Raw genomic sequence first — 26042 nt, forward strand, 5'->3', positions numbered from 1 at the left:
AATACCTATACCTGGTACCAGTAATAATTAACATTTTCATCAGTCTCCAGCAATCTCCTCCAAGCTATCTGTCGCTTGCTCCCAATAGCTTTCCCTGCGCTCAGGCCAGATCACTAGAGGCCTCCTGCTTATTATAGTCTATAAATAGAGACACTGTGCTCTGTGTTTCCAATTACTGGTGTGGCTATCCCTATTATGGCACTCTATTGAATTATTTCACTTCAGGAGGGGAGGGCTACAGTAAGGCCTCGTAATCAGCCAGTGAAAGATGTGATATTGTACAGAAGAATTGTTTCTTGCCGGAGGCCAAATCTTCTTACGCATTGTGACAAAAAAGGGCACTCCCTCCTTGATTCTGTGGATATTTTCTTTTATGATAAGGCTTTTTATTTTGATTAGGAAGGTATTTACAACTTAATTGTTTGAATATAACATTGGTGTCTTTGTGAGCTTTAGGGAGGCAGTCAAATTGTCTCAGAGATACAAGGTTTAGACAAGTGCTGTGGTGGCAGCTTTATAAAATTACTGCCACAAAGGGGATCATTGTGTCACAGTGTTTGATCCTTATAACCCGGAAACCAGACAGGTCATGTGACCACAATACGGCAGCATGAAGGTGAGAGTTTCAGTATTTCAGAAGGTTAGCTTCTGATACTTTCTGTATGCTAGTAGCGGAATATATTGTTGGATAACAGAACCTGATTGTCAGGGACAAGTTATGAGATTTATGATGATGGCTGTTTAAGGTGATTAACAGCCAACTTCTTTTCAAAGTCCTCTTCTAACAACTTTTTTTTATTTGACTACTTTTTTATGTAAGGTCTAGGGTTTCTGAATACTGAATACAAGACATATGTGTGTGTATATATATATATATATATATATATATATATATATATATATATATATATATATATCAGTGTACTGTACTTTATAACAATGAAGCTGCTGCAAACTCCACATTTTGAGAGGCAAATGCTGAGGGGCAAATTGTAGATACTCCACTTCTACCATCCCTCCAGCAGTCACTATAGGCAACAGTGCTGAGGGGTTATGTGAAATAACAGGTGACAGGCAGCAGCTTGACTTCAAGCACCGGGGCTAATGTGCTTTTATTCAGGTCACTGTGCAAAGCAAGGCCAAGTTAATCTGAACATCTAGCTCACTAATTTTCTGTATGATTGAATGATCAGTTTTGTTATCATATCTCTTTTGCTCATATGACTATACCACCTGCTAGTATCATATCAACATTAATTGCAGATAATTTTTAAATAACAGTCCTGCTTACTTTCTGCTCTTTGGTGTTCAAAATACTCACATACACATCTTAAGGAAAGTTGTTTTCATTGAAGATTGTTCATACACCAGTCAGTCACACCTAGTCACAAACATAATCCATATCACTTTGAAGACATTTCTTAGTGATCAATAACTTTAATCTAGAGGGGTAGTTGTAGCAATAAGTGTCTGTATGAACACTTGGGATCACATGGTGACGACTTATCATTATTACAGACTCCTTCGTTGCTAAATCTGTTTCTGTTTGCTATATATGTTTGTTGTTTTCAACAGACTGGGCTTGGTCTTACTACAAGAAAAAACGCCTTCAAAGCATTCATTCATGGCAATTCTATCACACATATTCAAAATGTAAGAGACTGACCTAGTTAAAGATTATTAAAACATGATTATACAGATAAAAAAATTTAAATAAACAGTGTAAAAAAAAAAAAAAGATGAAGGTGTTTCTAATTCACAACTGTTCTCCTCATCATGGCAGCTAAGCAAATGTATTTCATAAAATAAAACATCACTTCATTAAGAAGCACTCACGGCTAGCACCTGATCTTGTCCAGACTTTTCCCAGGGTGAACTTGGGACCCATGTTACCAAAAAGCTCAGCAAGACGCACTGCAGCTATTCTCATAAAACTCACTGTAAAGCTCACTCTCCCAGCTACAGTATACATCATTTACCACTTTGCTCTTCATTACTGTCACCTGCCCAAGTCATAAAGATTACAGCAATAAAGGAATGGCAAAAACAAGGGTTTGAGGACTGGCAAAAACACAGCAAGAGTGGAATGCCTGACACCGAGTACAACAATGATTCAGATAAGGAGTTGTGTACAGAAATGACACAAACAGTAAACACTGGCACTGTTGCCATAGCATGCATTCTGAACATCATCTACATATAGATTATGCCTTCATTTTGTTATTGGTAAATTATTGGTTAGCATTTTTACTTAAAATTCAATGTAAACTGACTTTTGAAATGAGTTTGTATAGATATTTTAATATTTAATGCTGTATATTAAGTAGTTATTTTAAGATAATAAGGCAAATATTAAGATTAGTGCATTCTCAGGACAGGGATAGCTGCAACAATCATCATGCATACATTGTCCATTGACTCTATATGCCCAAGTGGTGCTTTAAGGCAGGGCTCTTCAACTAGTTTTTTAAAGGGGACAGATTGGAAAAAAGTTAGGCAGATCAGAAGTATTTTACTCTGCACATTTTTAAGCAATATAATAAATATCATATAACATAATGTTAGTATAATATGAACAAGACTTACAAATTTTACCATATGAATAGTACTTTAATAATATAATAGTGTGAACATTTAACAGAGTATGATTACAAAGATGTATGTGACATATTACAGTATAACTGTTATACTGTAATATATACTACATTATGAAGTCTGAAAGCGAGAACTCTGTGACAATGTGGTTGTAAGATAATGATGTGAAAAAAAAACAGTAAAAATGTACACAAAAAACTTTCATCACACAATATGTGAATGTGCCACTTAAAACAAATAAACTTGCCTTTGTTTCAATTCCACCTCTGACACAAAAATGAAAATGTTAATGAGTAAGTTAAAAACAAACAGATTAGTCCCATAGAAAGGGATAACAGTAGCAGATGGGGAAATCAGTGTGATCATGTTTCTACGTTTTAGTTAATTTCCCAAATAATTACATTTACTGTTTCTGACCAAACTGTTAATCTCCTTTGTATGGTTTACTTTTCAATGAATCTCAAAAAACAAAGAGATTAGGAAAAAAAAAAAATTACACTTGTATCCACACATTAAACTGACATTTCTTTAAAAAAAAGAAATACTCTACAGTACAGTGTGTACAAGTTTAGAATGAAGAGTAAAGTCTACAGGACAGCACACACATACATTACTTTTGAAAATAAAATTACTGTACTTTATGGTACCATTAAATGCTTGTCGTATTGGTCATGTATGATATAATGACCATAAATATTTTGCAGTCAATATTTTTAAATTAATGTATAATGAAAAAATAAAAAGCACACATAAAAAAATTCTCCAGTCCATACATTAAAATTGTCATTTGAATACCTGATGTCAGTGTGAGTATACAAAACGAAAAACGACCAGATTTGTATACTTCAAAATTTTACAAAAATTGCACTTCTTTCCTTCAGCCACCTTAATCACATTGTACTCCTTAACTACTGACACACATCATTGCACAATAAACACATTGGCGCTGCGGTCAGTTTATTGGCAAAATAAATTTGTATTTATTGGTCCACTTATTGTTGAATCTACGATTTTCACCATGAAGTTTTCTCTTTTTGCTAGCTAGAGAGAGCCATGTTTATATGACTTTCAAAATAAAACAACATTTATTTATTTTAATACCAACACAAGTAAAAAACTAAAATCACTCACACAGTATGCAAAGCGGAACTCAATGGACCTGGTTGCGTGAGTTTCACTGAGTGGCTTAATATAAAAATAAGACACATGTCTAAATCACAAATTGATTTACAATGCTACTGTTTTTGTTTTTTCTTTTCCATATTTATTTTAGTTCATTTTTATAATTTTTTACTGACGGTCGGCAGGCCACTTGGTTGTCCCTTGCGGGCCAGTTGAAGCCCTGCTTAAAGGCAACATCCTCCTTTGTTGTTTAGTAGTATTTTATTTGACTGTCACAAGCCCTGTAAGTTTGTTTCTCACTAACTCCTTTGGTAAGGTATACCTCTGAGTTACAAACCAGTGTGAGTATACTGCAAAAAAAACAAAATATGATGCCTGAAAACATAATTTGCCAATATAGTGCTAAACAATCACAATCATGTTTTATCATTTCTTAATAAAGAATGTTGTAAAACTGGGGTTGATCTCAGCACTCCCTTATTCAATTCCCTGATATAAAGTAACAGCCACAAAAGACGGCCGGAAAACAGTAATGGCCCTACAGGTCATCCACAATTGCAAAACTGATTCATTTATTTATCAAGAATCATTCAGCCAGGAAAACCACTTAAGACGAGGAATCTTATTTCCCATAGTATCCTGGGAGACGGTGCATGTAGCATGTAGACAGCAATCACCACAGCTTACAGCAAACAAACACATCCAAACATACAACTATCAAACACTTACATACCACAGAGAATAAATAGGAATATGGAAACCATACTGTACATATAAACGCCACACATTGGAGGCAGCACGTCTTCCGATAAACACATTGACAGATGTTGATTAATCAACTGAGCCCCTAGGAAAAAAACACATTTAACGGTAATGATCACAGATCTGTTCAGCCTGCCTCTGCTGTTTATCATACCAGAGAACCAGTGGCCATGTGTAGCAAGAGAGGAACTGGCAAAAGCAGGTATTCTGGGAGCTACTTCCACATTCATGACGAGCCATCAATTATCTTTATCACATAACAGGACCTCAGTTCAGTCCATTATCAAGATGGAGTCTTATTTTAGCTGGACTACTGCCCCTATCTGTTTATCAACGCCGGCTGCAGTGCCAGAGAGTGACTGAAAGGCTGTGAAATAATCAATAATAATCATCAAATTGTGGTCGACAGGTTGTGGGGATGGAACTTTGCTGAAACCTCAACAATTCTGATGCGGATAAGATTTAACCTTTCCCATGCCTTGTCACTGTAAAGCCACCCAGACTTGACCTCAAAAGCAGGTTAGAAAAGCTAGACCAAACCTCAAGGGCTTGATTATTAGAACATTTAATTTTACATCATAAGGGTTTCAGGCTGCAGTTTCTATAAACTAATGACGCAATATTAATTGTGTGTGTGTGTGTGTGTGTCTATATATATATATATATATATATATATATATATATATATATATATATATATATATATATATATATATATATATACACACAGTACCAGTCAAAAGTTTGAGTACACCTGCTTGAAACCATGTTTTCATGATTATCTGTGCTTTTAACTGTATAAACTTGTCTATAAACACTTAATATTTCATTATATGATACGTGTACTTATATAAGCTGTAATACAGCAGGGAGGGGGTTACTATCCTCCCTGCAGGAAACATGTGAGAATGCACGTTTGCTTAATTTGTTTTATTGCTTAATTATTAGTTATCCCCTGCACCTGGTGTGTATTGCAAATTAGAGTCAGGTGCAGGGTATTTAAAGAGCAGTCAGTCTGTTCAGAGTGGGTGGTGTGTGAGGAGCCTGGTTGTAAGTGTGTGCAATTGTGAAGAAAAGGTAGTGTGAAACCTTTGTGTGAAAGTGTGTTGTGTTTGAGGACAGGGAAACAGCTTAGCTGTCCCGTGTTAGGAAGGGTTGGAATTGTGTTGAGTTAGTGCTCCGAATAGGAGCTAGGTGTTTTGTTTATTTTGTTTTGTTTATTTTGTGTGTTTTTATTAAAAATAGCGGGACAGCATATAAAATCTATTTGTGTGTCCTGGGTCTTGGTCTTAAAGGGGCAACGAACCGTGAGAGCTGCGCAATCCTTTTCACAAAGCTGATAATTATAAGTGAATTGCATTCATAAATTTAATTTTTAAATGAAAATGTAAATCTTGTCAATTTCAATGAAATGGTCACCCAAAGCAAGGGGATTTCAGTCTGAAGCCCAAGTCAGTTAAATGCCTGAAATGTGTATAGCATTGTGTTAGAACACCGGCCTAAGTATAAAATTGCCTTTGTAAGATGTTCTTCGAGTTAACTAGCATGTTACTTAATTAACCTTTTGTCACCAATTAACAACAGCTGAGGGTCCATGACCATTATAAATATAGGTAGCATAGGCACAAGTTTGTCATTTCTGAATGTAAGGGAGCAGAAAATGGCAAAACACGTTCAGTTAAGCAAAGAAAAAAGACAGTCTGTAATTACTTTAGGAAATGAAGGTCAATTTTTAAGACAAATCGCAAGAACTTTACAAGTGTCTGTAACTGCTGTGGCCAAGACCATCAAACTATTTGAAGAAACTGGCACTCATGAGGACTGAACAAGGTCAGGCAGGCCAAGGGTGACCTCAGAATCAGAAAACAAGTTCATTTGAGTCACAAGTCTGCTAAACCTGTGATTAACTGCCCCTGAAATACAAGCTCAGCTAAATGCTACTAGAAGTACAGCTGTTTCAACATCAACTGTTCAGAGGAGATTGCGTAAAGCTGGCCTAACTGGAAGAATTGCTGCAAAGAAACCATTGTTAAGAGTGCAGAATAAGAGGAAGAGACTTGCCTGGGCCAAAAAACACAGAAACTGGATGTGTGAGGAGTGGAAGTCAGTCTTATGGACCGATGAGTCAAAATTTGAAATATTCGGGTCCAACCGCCGAGTATTTGTAAGACGCAGAGAGGGTGAGCGCATGAGTTCTGCATGTGTGATTTCCACTGTCAAGCATGGAGGAGGCAGTGTCATGGTCTGGGGTTGCTTTGCTGGTGACAGAGTTGGTGATCTTTACCAAGTCCATGGCAAGCTCAACCAGCATGGCTATCACAGCATACTTCAGAGGCATACCATTCCATCAGGATTACAGCTAGTTGGGCAGTCCTTCATTCTTCAGCAAGAAGAGTAAAAGCAAAGCTACTCACAAGTGCCCTACATCTCTGGTAATTGCTGCAGAAGAGCTGGGAAGACATGTCGGGTGATTTCCTGCTGAAACTTGTTAACCGAATGCCTTGTGTTTGTGAGGCTGTTATTAAGGCAAAGAGTGGTTATTTTGAGGAATCCAAGATGTAGAGACAATTTTCAGTTTTCTTGAACATTGCTTTGATACTCTATGTTTTGTTTTGTATATTGTAACATGTGTTTTCATTTTCAAGTATTTACAGAAACATATACGATGTAAAACAATGTCAATTATGAAAAAAACATAGTTTCCAGCAAGTGTCTCAAACTTTTGACTGGTACTATATATATATATATATATATATATATATATATATATATATATATATATATATATATATATATATATATAATAATAATAATCTTTATTTTTATATAACACCTTTCATAGTGGACCACCATCATGAAGCGCTTTATAAGATAAGACTAGGGTGTGTGAACTATGCATCAGCTGCAGTGTAACTTACAAGAACGTCTCACCCAAAAGAGGGAGCACAAGACAGTTAAGTAACTATAGAAATTCTACACCTCCTTGAACTTTTTTTTAACATTTTGTTGTGTCAGTGCCTCAGAGTTTCATGCATTTAAATGAGGATTTTTTTCCACTTATCTACACACCGTACTCCACTTTTAGGGGGGAAAAAAGTTTTTATTGAGAAAAAGATTATATATTAAAAATACAAAACTGAAAGATAACTGGATAAATCTCCACCCCCGAGTTAATACTTGGCGGAAGCACCTTTGGCAGCAATAACAGCTGTCTGTCTGTTGCGATATGTCTCTACCAACTTTGCACACCTAGGTTTGGCAATATTTGACCATTCTTCTTTACAAAACTGGTTAAGTTCTGTCAATTTCCTTGGGGAGCGTTGATAGACAGCAATCTTCAAGTAATAACACAAATTTCGATTGGATTTAGGTCGGCGCTCTGACTGGGCCACTCAGTTCCTTAGCCACTCCAGTGTAGCTTTGGTTGTGTGGTCTGGGTCATTGTCATGCTGAAAGTTGAACTTCTGTCACAGTTTCAGCTTTCTTGCAGAGGGCAGCAGGTTTTCCTCAAGGACTTTTCTGTACTTCGCTCCATTCATTTTCCCTTCTATCCTGACAAGTGCCCCAGTCCCTGCCCATGAGAACCATCCCCATACAATGATGCTGCCACCACCATGCTTCACAGTAGGGATGGTGTTATTTGGGTGATGCGCTGTATTGGGTTTGCGCTAAACATAATGCCTTGCACTTAGGCCAAAAAGTTCAATTTTAGTTTCGTCAGACCACAAAACTTTTTGCCACATGGCTACAGAATCTCCTGAGTGTTTTTTTTTGCATACTTCAAACGGGATTCAAAGTGGGCATTCTTCAGTAAAATACAGGCCAGATTTGTAGAATGCTTGGGATATTATTGTCACCTGCACACTTTGACCAGTCTTGGCCATAACAGTCTGTAGCTCTTGCCAGTTTGGAGGGACAGCCTGATCTAGGCAGGGTCTTGGTGGTGCCATACACCTTCATAACATCTTAATAATCATATTGACTGTTCTGCAAGTGATATTCAAGGCCTTAGATATTTTTTATATAACTTTGTCCTGAAGTTCTTTTCAAAGCTCCTTGGTACTCATGGTTGAGTCTTTGCTTTGAAACGCGCTACCCAGCTGAGGGAACCTACAGGAACTGCTGAATTTATCCTGATATCATGTGAATCACTACAATTTAACACAGGTGGAGGCCACTTAACTTGGTGTGTGATTTTGAAGGCGATTGGTTACACCTGCGCTATTTTAAGATTGCTATTACAAGGGGGGTGGCCACTTATCCAACCAAGCTATTTCAGTTTTTATTTTGAATTAATTTTCTACAAACTTCTAGAATATTTTTTTTCACTTGGAAGTTGTGGGGTAGGATGTGTAGGTAAATGAAAAAAAAAAATAAAAAAAAATAATGCATTTTAATTCCAGGCTATAAGGCAACAAAAGGTGAACATTTTGAAAGGGGGTGTACACTTTCTGTAGACAGTGTATATGTGATAACCTTCAATTTCATAACTAAGTAAATAAATACAACAGCATCTGTAGGATATGCTATGCACATACATACATGTTTGTGTAGATCTTTCTTTCTCTTCTTAGGAGCAATAACCATATGGCAGCTTGCAACGGATCCATATTGCCTGCAGAGCATGTCCAAATTTAGCAAGACAGGGTGATTGCTTTCTTTTTCGTCCAGAAAACAAATCTGTTTTCGACTTTTTTTTCCACAGCGAATTTCACATTTTGTTTTGCAGCGATTACGTTCAAGTGTGAAAGGTAGTATTCCATTCCATATGTTCAATTTTTTAAACCTAGAAAACGCAGTGAATAAACGCCATAGTGTGAATAGCCCTTTATTTAGCAACTTATTATTCATTCATTCATTCCTTCATTCATTATTTATTCATTTATTCATTCATTTCAGTGTGACCAATTATTTTATTTTTATTTATTTATTTTTCCCCGAATTTGTCCAATTATGTTTTTGGCACATCCAGTAAAGGCGCTCCGTGTGGAGTGCAGGATGCGCCCTATAGTCTGGAGATCGCAGGTTCGAAGCTATGTCATTACCGACCGTGACCAGGGGTTCGGAGGGGGCGGGGGCTTGACTGAGCGCTGCCCGGTTAAGAAGGACTTAGGTTGGTAGGGCAATCCACGGTTCACCATACACCAGTGACCCCTGTGGCTGATAGGGCGCCTGTGGGTCTGTAGTGGAGTCAATCAGATCAGATCCAGCACTAAAGGTCTGATGGCTTCGCTGTGGTTCCGCAGTGTGGAAAATGACGGCTTGGCAGGAACACATTTCAGAGGATGCATGTTTCAGCCTCCGTTTCCCGAGTCGCCGGGGGGCTGCAATGGTGAACCGGGATTAATAATAACACAATTGGCGATTCCAAATTGGGTAGAAAACTGGGGTAAAAATCACTGGCAACAATGAATAAAAAAGGATATTGTCTTCACGTATTGCTTATCCTTGTTAGACAGCTTTTTGAGTCTTCCAGTCCTGGGTTTGTCAATTATAGATGATGTCTCTCTGTACTTGTTGATTAAGCTTCGGATACCAGACCTTGAAAATCAAGTGATGCAAGCTATTTCACTCAATGTTTTTCCTCCTTTATGCAATTCAAGGTTGCTATAACAGTAGAAAACACTAGTGGAGGCTTTGAGTAAATTTTTGATTCTCGTGATGCATCAGAGTAGAAAAATGCAACATGTCTAAGACTTTTGCACAGCAGTGTGTGTGTGTGTGTGTGTGTGTGTGTGTGTGTGTGTGTGTGTGTGTGTGTGTGTGTGTGTGTGTGTATATATATATATATATATATATATATATATATATATATATATATATATATAATGTGTGTGTGTGTGGATAGAGCAGTGCATTGCCAAACATTAAACTGAACTTTTCTATATGACTGATCAAAACTCCAAGCTGAGACAGCAGAAGAACTTGCTTGACATATCTCTGCGAGACACCCACCCACAAACAAATATAGTGTATATTCAAAACCAAGAAAATATTCTAGCTTCTTTTACAGTTTTCACCAACATTAATTATACCATTACATAATGATTTAACAGATGCAATAAATCAATAATACCTCTGTAATTTAACCTTAACAGCTCATTCTACTTAAAGCTGTCAGCACTCTACGCTCTATTTGAATTCTGGCATCTCTAATATCTAATATATAATAAAACAACATCACTGTTAATTAAAAGACAGACTTTTTAAATAGCTGTTGGTGGACCTAAAGAAGAAAAAAATCAAGGTCCATTTGTTCAAGACAATTAGGAGACTGCAACAGACTTTTACTTCATTACAATATTGATGTGTTAAGTTCAGATCATTTAAGTATCTTACAGTATGTTCACTGTACAAGACAGATAACAAGACATCTACCACTAAGTTTCAGTGATAATAGAATCAAAGGAAGCAGAAGAGAACAAATGGTTCCCCAATAAACTAATAAAAAAAATAAATAATAATAATAGGTAGATTATAACCTGATAATGCTTTTAGCTGCAAGCTTTTATTTAAAGGTATAACTATTATACCAAATAAAGTAAGAACAGATGAATAACAAGCAACTACATTACATAATAAAAATGTTTACAGTAAATCAGAACGTCCTCCAATGTTGTTTATGAAAGAATATATCCAATTTAATTTCATTTTGGGCTAACAGTATTGATATTTTACATAAAGACAGCATTTAATAATAATAATAATAATAATAATATTAATAATAATAATATGTATGTATTAAAAAGGCATACACATTTAAGGGTCCTCAAAATTCCACCAACTAAAGTTTGAGTAATTGTAAATTGTAAAAGTAAATTAGTAATTGGAGTTAAGTGTTGAAAGAGAGTGCTGTTTTCCAGCTGACATGCTGCAGTTCACAGGACCTGATCAAAGTTGCAGCAGATGGCTTTGCAGGCAAGCTTTGCCCCCCATAGCAGTGGGATTTAGGATACTCTTTCTGTACCCAGGCCACACCCAGCACCTAATAATATATTGGACTGTTAAGACTGAAGCTGATTCTGAAATTCATCTTCTGGTCAAATTTATAATCTCCAGTGGCTTGTTTTCTTACAGTGCAGTTTAATCCACTTAATGTGATAACTTGTTTAAGACAATGCTTGATACACAATGCAATCTCTCTGGAACGACTCCCTTCCCCCACAGATATAAATGTGCCATATTTAAGTGTTATTCTTGTAAGTAATTGCTGGATTTTGATGCTCTCTAGGTAAAACCGAGGCTATCAATTACTGCTGACATTATACGCCCATTCTAAAATTCCTGCTTACTGTTACATGATACACAGTGTATCATCAAGCAGAATCAAGGGAAATGGCAGGATCACTTGATCCCACAGTATTTAACAAAACAAGAAGTCAAGAACAGAATTTCACTAATGACAGTAACACACACCAGTCAAACAATTATTATGAATGCTGGAATTACGTTTGGTTCAGGCAGATTATTTACACAGATTATTTTACAACAGCAGAATGCAAATTGTAACTAGCTACGTTTTGAATATCGGTGATATTGCCATGGTACTGCACCTCAAAAGAATACACATGATCTGAATACCAGTTTGCACGATTCAGGGAATTTTATTTATTTATGAATAACCAGCAAGTCATAACCAGCAAATACAACCAGTGTCTGAATTAATATTCATGACAAGTCTCAAATATAGGTTTTGTGGTATGTTGTTATTAAATGAAATAATTATATTTGTAGATTTTTCAATTTTTGTGCTCTATATGTTGCATTGAGAACTTTGCTGAAACAAAAACATACAATAGAGTTTCAACTATTAACAGTGTGCATCTAAAAATGAATGATCAAACCAAAAATTAATTTCCCATCCTTTGTCATCAACTTGGAACTTTTTACTAATTCGTTAACACTTTAAAGCGAGTGAGGTGCTCCCACAGGACCAGTTTTTTTTTTGGCTGTATTTGACTATAAAAATTCACTACAAATCTATTTTTTTTTTACAGCAGCATCTTGGAATTGGTGTTCTTTCTTTTAGAACACTCTGGGTAAAGTTATAAAGTACTTCACAAACCATAAAAACTTCTCTTTTTTCAACACTATGCAGCTTTTTTAATTAATATTATGTATTCCGTTCAGTGTTTTCAAAGAGATAAAGGCAAAAAACATTGTATTCTGTTACCTGAAGGACTCTACAACACTCCCTGAAAGTTTTGTTTCATATATTTTGAAATATGGGCAAAATACAAGGTAGTTTTTCACCTGAGTGATTTTATTAATGTAAAGCCTTTTGCTAAAAAAACAAGCACAATGAATGGTTTAGAACGGAACAGTTATTTAAAAAATAAATAATATTGAGAACACCTTTATTATATAAACTGAATCACTGTCACTCAGAATCAGATGCCAGTATTTCTGCCAATGACGATTAATCTAATTGTCTTGCTGTCTTGAAATGAAATTCTGTAGTGTGGAAATGTTTATATTATTGTGTGTGTGGCAGTGCGATTGCCCTGCACAGTGGTAAATTAGTGTTGGTGTGGTTTATATGTGGGAATGGGTTTATTTTGTGACGTTTTGGGACTTGATTAGTTTGATTGTATTATTGTTTACAGACGTCCGCTTGATTGAGACTTGCTGCCTGCTATGCTTGGTTGAGGGAAGGGCAGCAAGTGATTGGCTGTGCTGGTCCTCAATCAGCACGTGGGCGGGTCTCGACCTAGTGTCCGTCAGTTTAAAAACATCCGCGGGAGATTGCTCGGGGCTGTTGCAAGGCCTGCCGTTTTCACGGCACCTTTTGAGTTATAGTTTAGGGTATTGTGTTTTATTTTGCACTTTTTGTACAGTTTGCTGTATTTGTCCTCTGTGCGTTACCATCGCTGGTAACGTCACATGACCGCCTTTATTTTACTTTCATTTTATGTTTTTGTTAATAAATCCTGCGCGCCTGTGCCGGCATTTCAACACCACCTATGTCTCTCTGTATGCTTGAACAGCGGCTACCCACACGCGTGACTCGAGGAAGACCCTGTCACAGTGTGCATATCAATGTATTGCACATAACGAATGAACATATACACAGACTCTTATGTTATCACAGCAGTGTTTTACAAACAGCAAGAACAACAGAATAAATAGTAATAATTAAACTAACAATTATTGCAACAAAAATTGCAATGCCATAATACACGTTTATTCTCAAGATCTTTATAAACAATAACGGACACTATATTTTTTCAAAATAAATATTTATAAATAAAATAGTTCTTTGTTATCAGTAATAGTAATAATAAAAAAATGTAACATGCATTTTGTTCATAAAAATGATCTGTTTACATCCACTCATTTCAAATGTTGTGTGTTGTGTGTATGTGTATATATATATATATATATATATATATATATATATATATATATATATATATATATACACACGAGACAGAATACATATTCTAATATAATTAAGTCAAATACACTTGATTTAGTGTTTAGAGGTAAGAAAGAAATGAAAAAACAAGCTCCTCTGATGTCTTCTCTCTGCGTGATGCTGAAATGCCCTCTCAGAGACGTCACACAAAACAAAACAAATTATCAGGGGGTGATATGCATTTCCAACCTGTACAGCAAAGTATGATGTCCCAGTAAGTCAATAAAACAAAGTACTTTTTTATGGTGTTTAACCAATCACAGGCCCAGAAATATACTTCAGTATGATCATGTAGACACAATCACAGTCCTTAAAGCATTAGAGACAGGAACTGTTTTACTCCCCAAAAAACTGTCCAATGGCAAACATTTTTTAAGTAGATTAATAGGAGTGTTAAATGTTAAAGGTCAACCACTATCATAACATTGCCTGTTTTAAAGCTTTTAAATGATTTGGAATTGTAAACAGAAAATATTCGTTCAGCATCCCAGACACAATTAATTTTGATCTTTCAATAAGGGGAGGCCTAAATGGATTACAGGAATGCCTTACAGATCATGTAGCCTTACCTCAGTGTCTATGACTTAATACAAACGTGCACTGTATGGTCACAGGCGGAAGCCAATTCTAGTAAAAAATAAAAGATCCGGGGTAAATTTCAATAGTATGTAATTAAAACTGGTATTCTGAATTCTTCATTTAACTGTCAAGGTCAATACTATATTGGCTGTTGCCATTTGGAAAACTTTTTTTGTGTAACACAGAGAGCATAAGCTCCACCCAGTCTTTTAGCATTGGAAGTAAATGGGTGGATATATTTAGTGCACTACAGCACAGGGATAGCCGATTAAAATACTTAGCATATTTTGATGAGGAGACACTTATTAAACATGATGTTTGTTATTATTGTTTTACAGCATGACAGGGTTAAAATCCTCCATCCAGCTAAAACTGGTAAGTAATGTGGCCATCTCCCAATTAGTCAAGTAATAAAAACACAAAGCAGCCACTCCTGAGGGGATGTTGCGAGTGGGACAGAGTTTACAGAAAGGTGACTGAGAGACAATAAGAGTTATAAAACTAAAAACAATACGATACTTGTTTTAATTACTGTATGTTTTGTTTTAGCCAATGTGTCTTTTGATTTGAAAAGTGTTTTGTTTAAATATTTTATTTTCAATAAATACGCACAGCATCGCTTCACCTCGCATTTTGTCTATTTCCTGGTCTGATGTCGCCCACAAGCTACCCGTGACATTTAAATCCTAGGACAACAAATTCAAAATAACGCACAGGGGCGGGTTGTACCCCACCACACAGGGGTACTGAAATATTTATAAAGCAAGTTGTCTGGGGGTAATGGACTGTTCACAGAGGTTACCAGGCAACAAACCCCACAACCCTAATTGTACTGCTTCTCTAGAAAATGGACCATTCTACTTGTGAGATGGCATGCTGATTAAAATCGTTAACACATTTTTAAAGAGGAGGACATCACTAAAGAGGAGATGATATTTAGTAAGGGGAGTGGGTGATGAAAAATGGGCAATACAATCACCACACAGAGTCTTCCTGAAAATCATTTGATGTAATACTGGGTGTAAGATTTCACAAACAGTGACTCAAAACTGAAACAATCTCTTTTTTTTTTGGGGGGGGGGGGGGGGGGGGGGGGGGGGGGGGGGGGGGGGGGGGGGGGATTCTAACTTTTTTCGAAGCAAGATCAGGTGGTGTCTGAGGTTGGCCTGTGGCGAGACACTATGTTTTATTATGGTTGTCATGGAGACAGTGTGAAAAATTGAGAGCCACAGGCAGTAGCTGCAACTAAGTCAATAATGCTCACAGAGACATTGTGTAGATAATCAACAACAGAGCCCTTGCTTCTCGCTGTACCACAAACAGCTGAAGGGCAAATCAATACAGCCAAGGGAAGGACACTGACCCCTGTTCTATTTCCCACAATACACCATCAATATTACAGAAAAGGACCCAAAAATGTCACCTTTTTATTTAATCTTCAGGTATCTGCTGGGCCCACCACACTTAGACCTTTAAAGGTAACATTGTATTCAAGCTGGTGCTTTGCAGGGGTAATGTTCTAATGCATACCCTGCCCTTGGTACTAGTCAGGATTTATATGGATATAAATCTCAACAAAAAAAAACGCCGCTTAATTTATAAGCATGACATGATAGAAAAAAAACTTTGCAGTCTTAGTAGTGTTTCTTTGCAATCTTTTGACTGTGACACTGATGGCTTCTAAACGCAATTACAAAGCAAGTCATGGGGGGCACAAGTGATTTTTACAAAAAGAATAAATAATGGTTTGCAATACAAGCCATGACTAGTATGACATTCAATAAAGAAGTGTGTATGTTTTATTTTTCATTACTTTAAAAAACAAAACAATTGTTTTACTAGCAGTCCTGAATTTAACTGCCTCATTTTTTTTTATCGTGATCTTCTTAACTATGTCATTAAAGAAAATGACAAAAAGAAACAGAGTCACTTTATAGTCTTTAAGATTTACCAACAATGGGATCCCATGTGCATTCCTTTTGATCGTATGCTTGTCACTGATCTTTGAAGGGTTAGCGTGCATACAGTGATTTTTCATAAATTTGATGACTTTGTTACTGTAGTAGCATTCGACATATCAGATAACATTAGGTAATATATCATAACCCTTGTTCCCTGAAACAGAAATGTTATCCACTACCGATTGGGGAAATAACTCAGTGCAGCCCGATTTACCTGAGTATGTAGTTCAAAGCTGCTTGAAGAGACTCCTCTGCGTCAGGCATGGAGTCTCCGCCCACAAGTAGAAGAGCTCCGCGGTAATTTCTATTCAGGCCTGCTGGAGTGAATGCAGTGACCTTTCAAGTATTAAATGCTATACCATTACCGATAGGGGTAGTGTACCCTAGCAAGTGAAGGACTTGCAGCACTGGCACATGTGCTAAAAAGCGCTCTGGTCCCAAAGCCCTGGTTTTGAGGACCCGTGACACATGGTGCGCAGAACTTAAAAAAAAAAAAAAAAAAAAAAAAAAAAAAAAAACGGTGTGGGGAGAACCCGCATCTCAGTGTGCGTGCTTTAAAGGGTAAACTGAAAAGCTGACCTTAGCACTCTAGTATAAAAAACAGGGTCTGGGTAATAGAAACTAGAGAAAACATGCAGGGTAAATTCACACTATGGTATGTGTATCAAATGGTAGATTGAGAGGCTGCCCTTAGCACTCTGGTCCTAAAACCAGGGTTTTGGGGATCTAAGACATATAGAACCTAGTGAAAGTATTGGGGGGTCACCCAAACTGCAGCACTGCATGTGTCACAGACAGATGCACCCTGGAATAAAGCCGAAGAGGTTGCAAGGCCTCTTGTGTAATGACCAGTCGGGGCAGGTTGGCTAGATCACAGGTAAGGCTATGATTTTGGCACAGTAATTTTTAATACATTTCATGGGTGGGGTGCAGCAAAAAACAAGAATTCACAGAAAGGACACCAAATAATGTTGTTTTAGCTACATCAACATACACAAGAGTTTTTAAATAGTACACAAAATTCAATAATATAACGACTTGCTTTTGACTACTGACGAGTTTAAATGTTACATTAGAGTACAAATCTTAAAGTAAATACTTCATAATTTCTGGTCGGTTGAGGGTCTTCGACCCTGTGCGACAAGTTGGAATAACTTAATCTTGTGACGTGCGTCTTTTTTGGAAAGGTGTACAGCCTTAACAAACCTTTCACATGTCATTCTAAAATATCTCTCACTGTCACATACCCGCATCTCTCTAAATGTTTCAGATTCTCTGTTGGTTGAGAGGACGGATGTACCAACATCGCTTTTGACTTATTTTTTTAAAATCTTCTTGTATAAGGGATACAAACTCAGCTCTTAAATGTAATCTGTATTTAAAAGAAAGCTTCTGTAAGTTGGTAGACTTCTGTTCCCCAATGCATTTATTCTTCTCTCTCTACAAAAAAAAAACATCTCTCACAATGTTTTTTGGTATTTTAGCTGTCAGCCATTTACATGCTTGCTTGCTCAGCTATCTCATTCTCTGATCAACATAGCTACACGTAAATGCTGCGTACGTACACGACCAAACAATTTACAGATACTCGCAGATTTCTATTTTCAGTGGATGACATACTGAAATTTTTACAGGAAATAAAGGAAGTGCCTAATCAAAAGTGATTTTACATCCATTTCCAAGATTTCATTTTTTTCAAATTTACGATTTGTCAAGATTTCCGTGACAAAATTGTAGCCTTAATCATAGGCAATCCGGACAGTATTAACAATCCACTTTGACAGCAGCTGTTTGGCCACTGCACTGCATAATTAACTGTTGCAAAATACTGTAGCACATTTATTAAAAATCAGCTGTTTGGGGGGGGGGGGGGGGGGGGGGGGCTCTAGATATTACCAATCATTATATAGCATTATCATATAGCATGTAAATGCGGTTATTAGTAGCTCAGTCAATGTGATTAACTGAAATGCAAATGCTGGTGGTGGGCACCACAATCATTGCACAACGCACACTAGTGTGTGTTTGCATTCTGTTCGTTGTGGTAATCCCCACAGATGCAAACATTTTTATTTTTACTGTTTTACAAAATCTACATATTTCTCTTATGTTCACTGAAAATAATAATATTCCTGATACAGAAAACTATTTGAAGGGTATTCTATTTATACTGTGATTGATTAAGCCCTGTCTAGACCTGCAAAAGGTGGACACTGTTGATAAAACAATCAAAATGCTTGCAATCTACATTAATCCTTCTGACATCAAGCCCTTTTTTAAAGATTCATTCATTGTTTGCAGATGGTGGTGGTAAAATCCCATCTTAAAGTGAAACACTGCTATTTACTTTTTATTTATTTATTTATTTTAAATCAGCAATGTGAAAGACACATCATGATGAGAAATAAAAGTTGTAGATGATTTTATTTTACTATATATTGGAGTAATATAAGTAAGGCATGGTTAACCAGAAGCAGTTCTTGCAACTGTGATAATTCTAGCATCTTGTTAACCACTACTTCCACAAAAGTATGACAGCTCTAATAGAAAACTACATGAGATAAATGTAACAGTTGTCTTTTAAGCCCCCACCCCCTATCATAACACTTTTAGATTTGGGTAGTGATGTAGATATTTACCGGACCAGCTGTGTGGAGAGATGTTTAACAACCCCTCATCTAATTCAGTACATTGCTATTCAACCAGTTTGTATTTCTTATATAAAAAATAATATTATCATAAAGTTATTTGAATCCTTGGTAATTAATTTAGTAGCCACTTTTGTACCAGGTTGAGTTTAGCACAGTATAACAAAATAACTAGACCAGTTCACATAGAGAACTGGGCCAACAATTAATTTAAGCCTGTACTCTGGACGATCTTTAGAAAAAAAGATTAAATAACCAGCTAACATTTACCACAGACAACCTCTTTCCAATATAGCCAGGGGTTCTATCACAGAATGGATTCCAAAAGGTTTGGAAAATCAGCAGATAAGATACTTTAGCATGTCGACTGAACCAAGGGCAAACCATGCTAGAGGGAAGATTTTCATTGCAGATTCAAGCGCCTGCATAAAGAAGCCAGGGGTCCAGGCTGCCTTATCAATTTACAGCTCCAGCTTTGAACTCTCTAGGCAGAGGCAGTAAAAGGTCAACAACATTTATCCACCCAATTCTTTTTTGTAAAAAATATAATAAAATGTAGGAATACTTCTGTCTTCCTTCTGATCTTTTTATATATACTTATCTGTATTTCAAAATCGAGAAACTGTCAACTGTACAGACTTACAGACTACAGACTTACTAATGCATCTCATTTTTTCTATCACCAAAAATTAACAGGCTCTGTTCCTTGTTCAATACCAGGCCTTGATTTGTGTTTTTCAATGGAAATGTTTTGTTTTTTTGTCTATATTACATGTAATCAATGTAATAATACAATATTATTCAGGTTTGGTTTTTTTTGTTAAGATTTGTTTAATTAAAAACTTGAATTATCACAACTCCAATTGCAGCACATCAACTAATAACAGTAACATTCATGCAATTCATCGTTAATATTGCATTGACTATAATTTTCTGCTTCTTGCTTTCTTATGTGTCAGTTACTTTTTGTTGCATGTACAGTTATGGCATGATCATTAAAGAACTATATGAACATAATTTAGATCTTTTATTTAACATCATGCAATCAAACCACAAAATGATATGGCAAGTGTCTACTGGAAGCCATAATAGTAGTACAGTATTTCATGTTAGATTTCAAAACGTTTTGACAGTGTTTCATTAAATTAAGGAAAACTACAAAATAAGTAAGTAATTCAATATGTTAAAGGAACATTATTCAACAGGTTTCATTCACCTTTATGTTGCAAGATGTGTTAATTCTACAGGGTGATGCAAAACGTTTTGCCATAGCTGTATTTATTTGCAAGTGATACATATCCCTATGGGACACAGAGCCATCTTGTTTGCCAGTATGTTCTCAGAAAGATATAAATATACACCTGGAACAGTTGAAGATCACCAAGTAAATATAGAAAAGTTGGAACAACATGGTAGATTTAAAAAAAAAGAAAAAAAAATGGTAAAAAAGTTCTGTATAAAAGCCAAGGCAAGTTTCTAAAGACATGTGAAATGGTGAAAATTCAATATAGGCCACAAAAGGTCCATGGGTATGCAATACATCCTATGTGAACCTATGGTGGTGATGTACATTAACCAGACAGGCTCTGTCCAACAAACATTTTCATCTTTCCAATTCATGGGGCAATCCTCATCTGCAAGTAAGCAATAAGACACGACAGGGTGTGGGACATACTCTAATATCCAAACGCCCCGGGTGCGTTATAAGTCACGAGGCGAAGCCGAGTGGCTTTAACCGCCCGGGGCATGTGGATATTAGAGTATATTCCACACTCTGAAGTGCCTTACTGCGCTTATAAAATGGATCAACCAACATTACAACACCCCCCCCCCCCTCCACACACACAAAAAAAAAAAAAAAAATTTGTTTTAATTAACAAAAAAAGTAATTTTTAGTAAATATCCTTCCACTTCTGCCTGTAAACAGTCCCTTAAAACATAAAAAAATAAAACCAAAAATGCATTAATTAAAAAATAATTTCAGATGTTGAATTGAACATTGCCATTGAAAGTGCAGTTTTGATTCGTTACACTTGTAATTCTTGGTTTATTCATTACATTTTAAAGTAAAATATTACTGCCCATTTTCATCATGACGCAGCACAAATAAGACTGTCTGTAAATCACGCAGACCCTTCCTCACAAGACCTGCAATAGCATCAGGTGAAAGTGTGTTTTTTTATCCGTTTTTTTTGTAATAATCCTTTGTTATCTGGGGTAGTAACAGAAGGTATCCATAACAGATTTGTGCTACAGCTTCACAGTGGCGAGAAAGATGTTATTTGCATGGAATACCCAGTTACTTATCAAACTGACTTTGCAATTTACAGCTTGGTAATGTGGAGAACTACTGGGCCAGTGTTAAAAAACAATTTAAAACAATGCAGGGCACAGCAGATGACACAATACCATCGTACCTGGACACATTTAAAAGGTATGGCAGGAACTGTCGAGATTTATTTATAACTGTTCAGCATCAGATCACACAGCTGCGCAGAGGGTGGGTCCAGTGGCAGCAGGCAGACAGACCGAAGAACGGACAGCGGGAGCAACGGCAACAAAACATTTAACCCCAAAGTCTCTTTTAAGAGGGACCCAAACATTTTGTGAAAAGCTGAAAGTTTAAGAGATATTTTTTCAACTATTTATTTTCAAAATGGGATAGGGAAATGCCGTAGTTCAGGGAGAAGGCACAGAGCGATCAGAATGGCAAGTTTTTAATTTATTTGAATACTTACTTTTGCTTTTTTTTTTCACTACTTTAACTGATCATTGGTGTCTAGTTCAGATTCATTCAATATCTCATGTACACTTCGGTTTCCCAACAGTTCAATATTTCCGTAAATCTTGTCAGTCATGTTTATTGCAATAAATTCCAATATGTCTGCCGTTTTTCTTTTTAAATTCTAAGTGTATGGATATCTGCCAGTGATTTGCACATTTGTGGAAAAAAAGTGCCGACCCATGGAGATATGCAGTAATATCAACACCCTCATGTGACCTATTTTGACCAATCAGGATAGAGTATTTAAAATATCCATTTTATAAATATATTTAACAGATTCTCATGCACAGTTTAATCAAAATCAGAATATCAGACCAGCAATATGCAGCCTTCAGTAGCTGAGCCAATCAGGTTTCAGTACTGTGAAAAAAAAGACTTACAAGACCTACAGTTCTCAAGATATAGTTAAACATGTAACTGTCCCATGTTCACGTTTGTAATACTAATAACCCTTAGTTTACCAGTGATCACCCCTGCTCCTACCCATAAAATACCTGCAACTCAAACTTGGGAAGCTGTTTTGGTTATCCCTCACTCTCAGTGAATGGAGTGATTGGGCTCCACACACTCTGAGCCTCTCATTAAACTATTGATCGCTCCAGCCTTATCCATAAAGTTACAGCAACCTGGCACGTCAACGGCTTTGCAGAGTCTCTCTCTCTCATCACGTTCACACTTTATGGAGGAGAGGAAGTCACAATGATTTATTTACCTGACATTTTCCAGTGCGGACATCGTAGAGTGCCACAGAGCCAACGCGAGCCCCGACTGCTATCCTGTGACTACGCTCACAATAACCAACCATGTAGAACCTGTGTACAACCAACATTACATGTTACAAAATTACACATAAGTGGTTTTATGAACAAGAACAAAGTATCCCGGGGGCACAGTAAAGGGGAATGGCATCTATGACAATCATGAGATAACAATGAGTTGTGGTTGCTTTTTATAAATTGACTGTGTAATAGGAAAAAAAAAGATACTCAGGCGTGGAATTTGCAAATCATTGTCAGCATATGTAAAAGTGCACTACATTTGATGTTTCCTATATGTGGTACCACCAAAAACAATAGAAAATACATAACACATATGTCAGGAGATGCAGTAAACAAATTCACGTCCACTCTGTTTGTGAATCATAAGAACAAAGATTTCCACTGCAAAGTGAGTTAATCGTTTCAATTTTTTCAAGTCCTAGTCATGATTTCTAATATCGACACAGTAATGTTTTTGCAGGTAAGCCAAGCTTGTCATCATTTGGATTTGTCATTATTCAAAGTGTATCTAAGTTCATGCTACATCTTACATTTTAACTGTCTGAAAAATGATCTACAACCCCACACAACAAATATTATGTGACCAGGGTGGTACACCCACTGCAGAAAAGTTGTAACTAATAATTTGACAAATCACTGGTACTGAGAACAATGACTTACCTACAAATAGCTGGGAAACATTCCTGAAGGCCTTTCTTCTTGACTAAGGATCCTTCAAGGCAGTACATTATGATGTCCATTACCTCAGGGAGGAAAGATCATTAAAGAAATCAGTCACAAAAGCACGTACAAATTCACTTTTTTTTTTTTTTGAAGATGTAAATGCAATGCTTCAGTGTCTTGTGTATTGAGAATTAATGCAGCCACTGTCCCCAAGGGAACAAGGCAGCAGTGTGTTCCGTTTATCTCATGGATTTACAAAAAAAAAAAAAAAAAAGAAGAAAAAAAAAAGAACTTCAGCAGCCATCTCAAATTAATCAGAATGTGAAATTTGTTGGTTGAAAACATGAAGTTGGAGAAAAAAGAGAAAGAAAAAAACATGGTACAGCAATAAAAAAATGTGAGTAGAATGTATTTCTCTTATTTTAAAGTAATTATTGTGTTGTGTTTCTCTATAAAATATATTGTTTTGATGGTATAATGGTATAAAGTAAAACCTGTACTTACAATCAAATAAACCAAGTGCTCACCAGCTCTTACCAGCCAGTAAAACCCACAAAACATTTGCAATGCAAATAAAATGCACAAGGCCACAAATGGCTCATAATGTACCTTTCCCAATATATGCAGTCTTTCTTACCTCTACGAGTAAATCCACTACATCAGTGGGCATCTTTTCAATCAGGATTTCAATCACTCGTAGAATCTCTGCCTTGGCCCGTGCCAGCGTGGTGGTGTGCATGTTCTGTTGAGACTGGGTATTAGCTGCCAGGGCAGTATGTCTGTGAACCTGGACACAAAGAGTAAGTCAGCAATACACGTTTTTTTTTTTTTTTTTCAGTACAAAGCAAACTTATCTTGCCTTCTTATCACCGGAACGGAATTACTGTTGCAGCGAGAAAGCCTACTTGAGTCTTTCAAGACTTAACCTTGGATTCTAGTACAAACTAGATTTACAATAGACAAATGCAGGTTTATATATCACAAAACGCATAAATAAATTCATAAATAAATTAAAAGTTGAGGTAACAAAATCATTTGTAATAAACAATGGCTTTGTGTGCTTCAGGGAAATATGTAGGCTTCCTCCAGATAAGGCAGTTCAAAATATATTTTCATCTTGATTTTTTCAATCAGAGTGAGTGTTATATAAAAACTATAGTCTACAACCAAAACACTCAGATCTAAAATTGCATAAATAGTTTGCTTGGTATCTGCGAAGCCTGCATATTTGACATGGCACACACTGATTACAGTCCCTGTAGGCAAGGTGCTATAGGAATGGGAGCCATGGAAATGTAACTTCCTTTGTCCTGAAGTGGCTTACAATATGCCAAGAACTTAAGGCATGGGCAAACTGTTTCAAGAAAGTGTACGTTCTTTATTTCATTCATTTTTGTTTTTAAAAAGCTCACAGCTTCCAACCTTACACAAAGCAATCTGTTTCCAAACAAAATAATAAAAGAAGAGCAATAAATAAATAAAATGCAAAAGGTCCACGTGGTCGTCAGAAACAACAGTGAAACGACGAGCCCTGTGATCAATCTGCTTGAAGCTCTGGAGTGACACTGTGAACAGTGGGCCTCGTCTGTGAACAATAAGAATGTTTCCATGCTTGCTCCTGCTTTGCAGATAAGTGATTACTGAAGGGGCCCTCACCTCCCTGGCGATGGTTGTTATGAAGGCTGGTGGTCTGGCCGTGGCAATGAGCGAGAGAGCGTGTCGAGCAGAGCGGGCCGAGTCTGCCGCTGGGTTGAGAGGCAGGCCCATTGTGATGCTAAACAGGGATCAGACAAAGGAGGAAAAAAAAAAAAAAGGAAGCATTAGAAATATAGAGTGAAAAGATTAGACACAGCTTATAATGTCAGTTCAAGGTCAATGGGATCACTCAAACAGTTAAAATATAATAGACTCCCAACAATGCGGAATAATTAGGAGTCTGGGTGTTCCAGCATCAACTACACAGCCAAAACAATTAAGCGTGAAAATTGAAAATAGTTTGTGCATCTGTCTGAAATGTAAAAGGGGCCTTGTTAACAAATTATCCAGGCCAAGTGCTGAATATGTATCAGGAATCGTACTGTGATGGGCAATATCTTGGATATAAGGAGGTCAGTCAGCTATGGTTTCTGAAGCAAATGCTCTTTTGACGTGCTGCCAGAAGTTTTGGTGTATCTGAGCCACTGGGTTACTGTAAAATGAATATATCCATTTATTTTCAAGGTTATACTATATATAAATATCTACAGTATACATACATTAATGTAGCTACTTACACCAAACAAAGGATCATTTAGCTTCTTAAAAAAGCATGTTAGAAATTATACTAAATAACTGATAAGGAGTCCAACATACTAGTAACACAAACACCAGCTAAATTCAGTAGACATAATCAAATATGTGTTAATAGTTGAAGGCTTTAAATTACACTTATAGCCTTAAAAGATGCTTAGAATCAAACATAACAGCTGCAAATTTGCTTAGCAATTTTAATTGCCACGATGCTAATTTGAACTTGATCCATGATTTGAACATATGAAACCAAATATAATAATCTGACTGCAGGTAAAACATATACATAATTTAGTTTTTTAACCTTTAAAAATACTATATGCATTAATTAATTAATTACAAAAGTATAAAAATACATTTCACAATCCTCACTACAAGACTCTGATATATACATATAATGTTACTTAAAATAGTGATACAAGGTACCACAACGTACTATTA

The 26042-nt window shown here is 36.4% G+C and overlaps 1 protein-coding gene across 4 annotated transcripts in view; it reads right to left on the minus strand.

The window, feature by feature from the left end:
* Positions 1–26042, minus strand: part of LOC121318091 (WD repeat-containing protein 7-like) — a 217841-nt gene that overhangs the window by 13748 nt on the left and 178051 nt on the right. For all 4 annotated transcript variants that reach the window (XM_041254378.1, XM_041254367.1, XM_041254396.1 and 1 more), the window contains 4 exons: positions 24969–25086; positions 23950–24099; positions 23310–23392; positions 22583–22682 (listed from right to left, as the gene is read on the minus strand). In XM_041254378.1, coding sequence (XP_041110312.1) covers positions 22583–22682; positions 23310–23392; positions 23950–24099; positions 24969–25086 — 451 coding nt within the window. The remainder of the gene's footprint in view (positions 1–22582; positions 22683–23309; positions 23393–23949; positions 24100–24968; positions 25087–26042) is intronic.

Source organism: Polyodon spathula, chromosome 1 (genome assembly GCF_017654505.1).
Source record: "Polyodon spathula isolate WHYD16114869_AA chromosome 1, ASM1765450v1, whole genome shotgun sequence".
Classification (NCBI taxonomy): domain Eukaryota; kingdom Metazoa; phylum Chordata; class Actinopteri; order Acipenseriformes; family Polyodontidae; genus Polyodon; species Polyodon spathula.